The following is a 10,811-nucleotide window of genomic DNA, read 5'->3' as shown; positions in this document are numbered from 1 at the left end:
GAAGTCATTATGATCGTCTGATAGTGCAGTGAGATTACAAGAGAATAGTTTGCGATGCAGGTACATAAGCAACTGCTCGGAAAAGACTTAGTTATCAATGAAATAGCCAAAATGTTCTTCTGACCTGCATATTGTTTTTTAAATCTTATGGTATGGCAACTGAACTATGATACGACTTGTACCATCTCATTATCAATATTGTTGCATTTTGGAAGCATCTCGGAAAGGATTCAAAGTTCAAGTTATTTTGATAGATTTCCAAGGTAAGAAATTGATTATTTTGAAGTGGTTGTCAACTATTTAAAGAGGGATCTCTAGGAGTTTGGTTTTTTAATGGTTTTTTATTATAGTGGAAATGATAAGAATGAAACAAGTTGGACGCGTGAAACAGTTCGTTGTAAGCATTTCTAACAATAAATTTTAGATGTGAAATGATGAGTTTTCATAAGTGTATAAATGATGTTATAAACAATTTTTTAACTTGTAGGAGTATAATTTGAGTAATATTGGTGTGATAAGGGTTGTGGAAGGAAGTTTGTTTTCTATTTTCTTGTGGACAAACATGTCAAATATTTTTTATGCTTTTGGGGTCATCTTTGTTATAGATGATGAGGTCTTCAAAGACTCATCTAAGACCTTAGAAATCAAATGTATAAATTATAACACGATCACTTAGAAGGCAAGTGGCATCGAAGGATGGAGGATTTTGCATCTTCTCAAGCTAGCTCCTCACTTTGAGATGGTGCTTTGCATAAGAAACATTTTTTGTTTTATTTTCTTGTTTTCTTTTTAACTTGACATTGTTGTTGTTGATGGATTTGAAGAATGCATATCTTGTGACGCTTGATCTTTAAAGACATGTAAGGGGTTTGGTGTTGAACTCAATATCAATTGTTGCCCAAAGAATTCATGAGACTATGATAAAATATTATAACCTTATGATGGAGCCCTATGTTTGCAAAGTTCAAAGGGGATAATTGACTAGTAATTCAATGTTTGTGATTCAAGAGTTTGAGATTGGGAACTCAAGAATTCAACTGGAAGCTACACCTTGAAAATGGTCATGAGGCAACTTCATGGAGTTCCACCTCATTCAAGATATTTTTTGGAAGAAAGATCTTCTAAAAAATGTGTATTCATTTCATGTAACCGACAATTTTTATCATGTAAGCCTTACAAGGGTTCCCTTGGCAAGGTGAGTTTTGATGGTATATTTGTAGAATCTATGTAAAAAGGGGGAAACACTAGTATAAATATTATATTTCATTGTTAGTTGATAGCGTACAATTATGAATTTGGCAGTAGAAATGATTATGCAATTGGCAACTACATTCCTTTCTCTAAATATGTATGCTAGTGTTCACTAATAATCAATGAAGCATTATTCTCTTTAATGTCACCAATAATATCATCATCGGGCAACCTAAAACATGTATACAAGCTTTACCAAATATACCAAGTGAGACTATCAAAACCACATTTGAGCACATGAAAATTTATCATTCATTATTATAGGTATGGACCCCTTTGAAAATCAAATGTGTTTGTCTCATGGCAAATATAAATTCTCTTGTGCTATCTCGTGTTTGTCACATTCCCTTATTAACCACTACTTTGACTTACTAGGTCTTGATCATAATCAACATGTATTGATAAACAAATGATGTAGAGTTAGGGATGATATAGGTAACATTAATTATAAGAGGTCACACCTTGTGAAATTTACCTACAATGCAATAAAAAAGAACACATCAAGCACCTTCAACATCATTACATAATGAAAATATAAATGAACCTCTACATAAATAGATAAAAAAAACCAGACATATTAATTATATTATGATATATAACTATGCTCGAATTTTCTTTCATATTATAGACTCATCTTAATTAGCCAACTATCCATTTTCTATTAAAATTTGTGGCCCAACATATTACTACATGTAGCCCATCAAATAAACTAAATGTTTACCCTAATAAAGCTACCATAGATTTTTCCCAAGCTCGTGTGGTTTCTTTCCATTAGTTTTATAAGGCATTCAAACCTATATGAGTTTCTCACATGATTACTTGCCAACTAATGGGGTCGAAACACATCATTATAAATATTATTGAAAGTGGAGATCTATATATTTATTTCAATCACTAGGTCCATTAAATTGGATAAACATTGGGTAGCTCATGCTGATATCCCCCAATACTCTTCTAGCACTCGGAGCACAATGTACACTTTACGAAAGGAAAAATAACCCTATACTATTCTAAACCACATATGCACATCCTTTGATGTATGACTCGCTATCTTAAAATGCATGCCCTATACTATTCTTAAAATTCATGCGCTGCTACGTGCTTGCATGCCCTGGATCTTATACTTATTAATTGTAAAAGAAGCAACGACGGAAAAAAAACATATGAAATCAAGAGTCCCAGATTGGCCCAAAAGCTGGAATTCCGGCTGCTCTGCATCCATTCACCACGTCTCTGCTCCCACTCGGATTACTAGTCACTATCACCACTTCCGCTCCCCATTTCTTCACTGCTTCCACTGTCATCTGCGGCACGTTTGGACGACCCGAGAAAGCAGTGTCATGGATTATCATCTTTTCGGAAGGGTAGCTTTTGATCCTTTTCACAATATCGTCTCCAAAGTTTTTCTCTATCGCTTTGGCCACCCAAATAACATAAATCTCTGCTGGACAAGGCTGGAGCATGAACGACAGGAACACGCAGATGCCCGAGCCTGTGGCCACAACAACTACCTTGTTGTACATGTTTATCAGATAGGGCAGCCCTGCAAATTTAACACAACGGGTATACAGATATTTGGGCGGATCAAATACCAAGCTTTTGGTAAAATCTCCCACCGCACCGGCAAGCATCATGTGCTCATCTTTTCCGTCGGAGATTATTCCGAATGCATGCCAATCTGAGAGGGGAGATCTGCTTATGCGCCCTAGAAGGCCCGCTTTGATTCCACTGGGGAATTTGACTAAACTGGCGTGACCGGAAGGAGCCGACACTTGCACTGGAACTTTCCTCACGGATAGCCATGGCAGGATTATGAGAATGGTGATAACTAAAGTGAACCAGAAATCCTGCTTCTTTGCAAGAACTGAACCGCGAAGTCGGTAGGATTTCTCCGCAGGAACGTAAGCTGCAGAGAGCATGACGAAAACCCAAAGCAAAGCGAGAGCAGTCCAGCCGGCGAAACGATGGAATCCCTCGAAGACGTTGTGGTGTAAGTGCCGCACCAGAGGGAATGCTGCGAGCGAGCTTATCACCAGAAGCGCCAGTATGGCCGATGCCACGCCTCTTATCTCGGGGGAGGTGGTCTCGGAATGGCGCAGGGTTTGCACGAGGGAATAAGTGAGCCACATGACAGACGAAACGCCACAACCGCTGTGGATTCCTCCTACGCACTGAAGGAACGATGTTGTGGCTGTCTTGAGAGGGAGTGGAACCCACGACTTTCCCAGAACCTTCACCGCCAACCAGAAGACACATCTCAGAAAGGCCTCGTTGCGGCACAAGACCAACGCCAGAATATTTCCCACTGAAAATAGAGCAACTTCCTTCTTAGCGTATGAAAAGTGGCCTGTGGCAGCCAAAATGAGTGCTGTCGAATTGAGTGCGAAGGAGAGAAGGAATAGACGCTTGTATACAGTAAAGATGCCCTGATCCAGCAATATCACGGACATACGCGACTCCCTTGACTTGGCAGTTCTCTTGGAAGGCACCTTCACAAAAGTGGCCTGTGGCACACCGTTGTCCTCTTCTGTAGTGTGAGGTAAACTGGAGTGCCTTACTAAATCCAGCTCGGTCTGTCGCTCCACATCATCTCCCTCCTCATCAACTTCAATGTCCAAATCACAGAAATGACTGCTGGATCCACGGCTCTCTGATTTTCTAAAGATCGCGGATTCATGGTCGGTAAAAATCTTGGAGTTGGAATGCGCCTTCCAAACATTTAAAGTGATGGGTTTATAGAGCAAATGACGTGCTGGAACGGCAGGATTATGCATTTCGAATGACACGCCATGACAGCTTGGGGACTTTCCCAACTCATCCATTTTGTTATCACTGGCTCAGAGGAAAAACAGACCTAGCACTAAAGCAAATACCCAGCAAAGAGGAGAACTTGACTACTGTAAAACAAACCAGAAGTTATCCAAAGACTCCTCAAGCTGTGCATCCGCCATGTTTATGATGATATTTATAGTGAAATATCGTGAACAGTGTATCCGCGTGAGGAGGGCGGCAGCGAAAATTCTTTCAGCTGTTTGCCACGATAGTTTAAATTTTTTTTTAATAGAGAAAATCAACCCAGTCAAACGGATTCTCTTTTTCGGATGAATTGAGTGTCAAACAGCTGATGACCGTTTCAAAGTGAAAGTGACAAACTTGGTTGGTATTTATCCGCCATCGCTTGAGTCAATTAAAGTCGAGCTCAAAACCACAAAAACGAATCAGAGTACCTGCCTAATTTCACAGTTGAAGTACGGCATAAAGATTGATTAGTGCGTTCCTGAACACAAAAATAATTAAATAAATATATCGCCATCGATGGGAAACATTTCCGTGGATATCCAGCTTGCTAGACTCACATTTGATCAAATAATTAATTTAAATTAAAGACACATCGATTCAATTTTTTAATATTACAAAGTTGTCAATGGATTCTTGGTCCATTGGTGAAGATGAATGGCTCCAAATGAGTCCATTAAGGATCAAGTCTTGTTGAGTGCAAGGCTCCCACATCATAAGCGATAATGCCTCAGAAGAATTTGACATAATCTTGCACTCCATAAGAAAAAAAAATTATTACAAAGTTTTAAAAGTTTTCACAACTCCATATTATTATCATTGAGTAGGGATGTACCAAACAAGCGCTAACACACATGTAATACTAGAGTGAAAAAATCAAATCAAAATATATTTTTCTTTTAAGTAATGATATGGTGAAATTTATATATTTATGTTAGTTTTTACTTCGTTTTAGATTCATTTTGAGAGAATGTTATTATATGATTATGTAGTAATATTTGTTAGTATATTTATCTTAATTTTGGTTCCTTTCTTGGCCCATCTAATTCTAATTTACTCCTTCTACATAGTCTTATACATTCATCCTTGTCCTTGCCCTTTCAACTATTCTCAAATATCTACTCCATTTATTAGCCCAAAGTTCTATATATTCATCTTTGATCCCTAGAATTTGGAACCAATTTCATGAGTCATGTTGCAATATGTGGAATTGATCTCACAAGCTAGGAATCTAACTCAAAAATTTAAAATTTAAAATATAAATTATCAACTTCTACCGTTCTCTTATATTCATTCAAAGATAAATTAGTATATATGCATGCAATGAGATGTTATATGTCCCTATACATTGAAAAGAATTCATTTAAGCATTTAAACACATTCAAAATCACCTAATCACTTTTTAAGTTCATAAGAATTCAAAGAGAATTTAATGGGAATGATTTGATTTGCAATGAGCTAATATTCACTTCAAGATTATTATATAGAACACTTGCATGCTTTCTTATCGTTTGTGGGACTATAAAGTTGATCTTTCAAGGAGTTTGACCAAGGAGAACTTGACCCTTGTGATTTAAAGATTTCTCTAAGATATTTTAAAATACTCTCTATCCTTGATTATTAACATATACTAGAGAGTTCTACAAATCAAATATTGCAATTGTAAAGCATGTTAGATTAGATCTACGAGTCAAAGATTAGGCATAAATGGTGTGCAATTGACTCAAATCCATAAGATTGACCCACACAAATTTCTAGGTCTATAAAAAGCTCAAGGATAATGTACATTACAAGGTTATCATTTTCCTAAGCTAAGGAAAATTGATTCAACAAGAAACCAACATTCATGTCCTCTCATTATACCAAGAGCTAAGCACACTCCTCTACAATTAATTTCCAAAATTGGAAAGTTTTGGTTATTATCATCTATCATTCGTAGTTGTCATTTACTTTAATCGAGGTTAATTTTTGTTGAGTGAGGCATATTTATTTGATTACCCTAGATTGACATTTAGGGAAAAAAAATTCTTTACATTTTTGTTGAACCAATTTAATCTTAAACCTCCTAGGTTCGGCCTTATGGTTCATACCTTCACTATTTTAAGGTTTATTTACATATTATTTATTCAAAACTAATATTTTTTCATATCCACTTAGAGTTTGTATTCCTATCTATTGTATTTTAATCATTGCATGTCTCTTGTTAGGTTCACAAGGTCCATTTTGGCCACCCTATCAACCATTTGGTCTCTTGTTAGGTTTCATTTTTTAATACTATACACCCTTGGTATTTCTTTTATTCTTCTATAATATGAAAGTCCCTTATCGTTATTTATTTTCCTAAAAGTCCCTAGGTGCACTATAGCACTAAATATTAGCATATAGATCTCCATGCTCTCTTTATTTTAATGTTGACCATTTGTAGCCCATGTTCTAGTGCTTAAGTCAAATCATTTTAGTTTTTAGTCAACAATAATTGGGAAATTGTTGAGAGTGTATTAGCATAAGCAATAACTTTTTTATTATTCACAAGCCCTTATACCATTCCTATTCTTCCTATCTTAGTATTATGTTCACATATTTTTCTTCTACTCCAAAATTTATTTATTTAGTTTTGTACATTGTGGCTTTATGTGGATAATATTGTTATAATTTCTTGTGGTTGCTCTTTATTCATATTCCTTCACATTCTTCTACTCATTCTTTACCTTCAATTTGAAATATTTTTTTTGGTAATTCTCCATTGTGAACTTCAATTATCATATACTTAATAATCTTTAACTTCTTATTAGGTCTTTCTATTCTTTGTTTGCAGTCCTCTATTGTTTCTCTTTTTACTATAGTGTCATGCCCAAAATTTAGGGCAAAAACGGAACAATTTTTTTTTTAAAACATACTAATTAATTAATAAGTTCACTCACACGACAAGCATTATAGAGATTTTCATAATTAAATTTGAGCTAGTTCTGAGATGAACCAAGCATCGATAGATTGTTAAATATTATTTGCGGAAAACTAACTGGTTTAATTTTATCTCCAAGAGATACCTAGTCATTAGGTTTATTAAATCAATCAAGCTAAAGGAATAGGAGAGGAAAGATTAATTTAATCTCCAATATGACTATATAGCCTAACCAACCATTTTTAAATTTCTCTTTATTACTTGCTCCAATTTATAACTAGAATTATATAAATATATATATATATATATATATTTATAATTAAATACTTCATCCAAATTATGACCAGAATTTATATATATACATACATACATACATATATATATATATATATATATCCATATATATATATATCCATATATATATATATCCATATATATATATAGATACATATATATATTACATATATTTTAAATATTTTAATTCTAATTCAAAAGCACATTAACTTTCTAAATATTAATCCATATTTCCCCAACCCTAATTAGGGTTCTATTTTCTCATATATATATTATCAAATCTAATTATCATATTATTTTTATAATCCATTTGCCCTAGCCCCACCCGGGCTAGGGTTTAACCCATTTTTTTTTAGAGAGAATTTTTTTGCTGGGCCGAAGACCCCAAGGCGGCCATGTTTTTTTATATTGCAGGTTACAGAAGTGGAGGCGGGGAGGGCCGTGGTGCCACTGTGTGGGCACACAGTGGGCGCTGCGGCACCACTGTGTGTCCACACAGTGGGCACCGCTAGCGGCTCCCCACTGTGTGGCCACACAGTGGCGGCCGCGGCCATCCACTATGTGTCCACACAATGGGAGCCGAAGCGGCTCCACTGTGTGTGCACACAGTGGGCGCCGCACGGCCCTCACTATGCGTACACACAATGGGGTCCGCATGGACCCAAAAACAATTCCCCTTTTTTTTTTAATTTTTTTTTTTAAATATAATATATATATATATAAATATATATTTATATATATAAATATAAATATATTTATATATATAAACATAAATATATATATATATATATATATATATATATATTTAAAAAGAGATTTACATGCAAAAATTTTAAACTAATATGACAAAGGGAAAAGCATTAAGTTTATTCAGATATATATATATATATATATATATGAGAAGCTCTTTAATCAATACTAACTAAAGATACAATTTAGAAATACATTTCAAGAAATACAATATACTTCATTAGAATAAAAAGATTCATTGATTTTTCCTTTTATTAAATATTTACATAAAACATCTTTTTTTTTCTCTATAATACTTATGATTTTTCAGCATAAATAACTCCTACTTTGCCATAAGTAAAATATAGATAAATTTTAATTGAAAGCTATTCTCTCTTTTTTTCTTTCCATAATACAAAGAAGCTTTTGCATGCAACTCAAAATAACTTTTCTTTTACTAAAAACCAGAAGTAGAAATAAAACAAGCTTTTCTTTTTTTTCTTTAACAACTCTAAGATATTCTACCAATTTATAGGATGTTTCTTTGAATAGCCACAACAGTAAAACTTCAAGTCTATTTTCAATAATCACAACTTGCTTCTCTTTTCTATGAATGAGGCATACTTCTATAACAAATTTAAACAAATATCTGCAACTGGATTTAAGTATCTTCAATAATAATCTTCTGTATCTTTTTCATGGATCCTATTCTCTTTCTCCTTACTTTCCTGCATAATAGATAAACACAAATATGACCACGGAGTGCTCACCTCCCAGCCTAGGCTAACTGGTAGCCACCCCCGAGCTCGGAGAACCAATCCCTAGACGGGTAACAAACAGGCAAACACATAGAAAGCAAATGCATACAGATTTTTCAGACACATTCCCAACTTGGCTTTCACAGCATCACACTTTGGTGATGAACATTTTCAAAGGGTGGTAGTGGACCAATACCCTGAGGAGAACTGCAAGTATGAAATAATCAAGAAGCCACCTCATGGCACAATAATAATATCAAGAATCTCAACCCCTTAATTCCTTATGCCCCCCAAAGGCATTCTAGCCTTATATCCCTCCTTATGACCCCCATTGCACAAACAGGCCATGCAGCAAGGGTCACACAAAGATCCCTTGTGATAGCTCTCAAAAGAGAGTCTCTCACTCGAGGGTTGTCACTGCTACCACCCTCAAGATCCTCTTCTCTCCCAAGAGTAAGAGATCTTGAGAAAACTCCCAAAACACAAACAAATCATAAAGCAAAAATACCAAAAGATTTTCTAACATAAACTTTCAAGAACACAGATTTCTTACACCAACAAACTTCCAGACATAAACAAGAAGAAGACACTTAAAAAGAATAACTGAAACCAACCTTAATCTACCCAAAGGTATTATGATATTTGATGATGAGCTGCCCAATCCACGAATCTCTTTCCTTCTACCCTTAATCAATTTTTCTATTCCATAACATTATTTTCTGTTTCAAATTTTCTCTTGTCTCCAAAAATGGAGAGTGGGTGATTACCCTCCAATTCTCAAAAATCTTGCTTAAGAAGCTCACTCTCAGAGTTCTCACAGGTTTCTAAAAACCAAAAAGGAAAGAAAGCAAAAATGCAAAAAGACTCTCATTCCAAAAGGAAAAATCTTGATTAGATTTAACTTCTAATTTTCAATTTTCGCTCAACTCAAAAAAGCCAATTTTTAAAACGTTAAAAAGATCATTATAAAGTAGAAACTTGCCTAAAATTACCCCTAACCCCTAGGTATACCTTATGGGCATTAAGAAACCCTATTAAACTACCCCTAGGTGTTCATTTAACCCATTTTAAACCCCTCTAAAGTTTATTTTCGGGTCAAACATAAGTTGACCACTCCAAATATAATATTCCCAAAGTATTTATGACAACACATTATTTTATTTAAGAAAACTAAAATTAAACACTTTCCCACCAAGAGACAAAATAAAACATTTAAATTTAAATCCACACGTGTCAAGTGACACAAATAAAACACTTTTACAAAAATGAAACATGAAATTGTCTCTTGTGGTTTTTTTTTTTACACAATAAATTTAAATAACACTTAACACTCATGCAACATATACTGTTACGAATAAAATACAACACAAACGGGGTGTTGTCTCTCCAAATAGACAAACCCTGGCTTACGAACATACATAAGTCTAGGTTTGATTCTCCGTAATTTTCCATGGTCACATGGTAAATTTCCTGCACATCTCAATTTACACATTAGTACTTCCAAATATCCATATATAATATAATTCAATAATATAACAATACACATCATTACTTGCATACAATTTTCATCTGCACAGATTGAATACATTCTTTTATCAAGCGATTTCACATAAGCAATTTCATCCCAATTCACATAAACTAAACATACATCATAGTTCTATATTCAGAGTAAAGTCCTGCAAATTCAATAACGACATCTATCATTGCAATATCATCCTATCTAACAATCATATAGTGTTCTATCTCATAAAGCATGTAAGTAAATCATCAAATCATAACAATGTTATCCAAATCCTGAAATCATATAAGTTCTAAGTCTCAAAATGCATCAAAATAAAGTATCCATAATAGTCTAAATGCAAAATCCACTGAATGTCGGACTGAGTCGAGGTGAGGCCTCACATATAGCTTTTTGGTATCACTCTTATACTAATCCATTTATTTCCTTTATTTATTATCATCTAGGGATGTAATTGAGGATGAGACCATTAGTTTATTTGTCTTTAAGTCTAGCTCACAAACTTTGAAGGTTGTACAAAAAGCATTATTCTCTCTTCACCTAGTAACTTTTCCTTTCTTGA

At 34.5% G+C, this 10,811-nt stretch overlaps 1 protein-coding gene across 1 annotated transcript; it reads right to left on the bottom strand.

Moving 5' to 3' along the window:
- Positions 1-2,420: 2,420 nt before the first annotated feature.
- On the bottom strand, positions 2,421-4,073 carry LOC131049255 (adenylate-forming reductase 03009-like). The gene has a single exon (XM_057983297.2). It carries the CDS (start codon positions 4,071-4,073, stop codon positions 2,421-2,423), a length of 1,653 nt encoding a protein of 550 aa, XP_057839280.1.
- Positions 4,074-10,811: the final 6,738 nt, after the last annotated feature.

This window comes from Cryptomeria japonica, chromosome 7, assembly GCF_030272615.1.
Source record: "Cryptomeria japonica chromosome 7, Sugi_1.0, whole genome shotgun sequence".
Lineage (NCBI taxonomy): Eukaryota > Viridiplantae > Streptophyta > Pinopsida > Cupressales > Cupressaceae > Cryptomeria > Cryptomeria japonica.
Note: the sequence above shows the minus strand (reverse complement) of the source record. Positions and strands in the feature narration are given on the sequence as shown.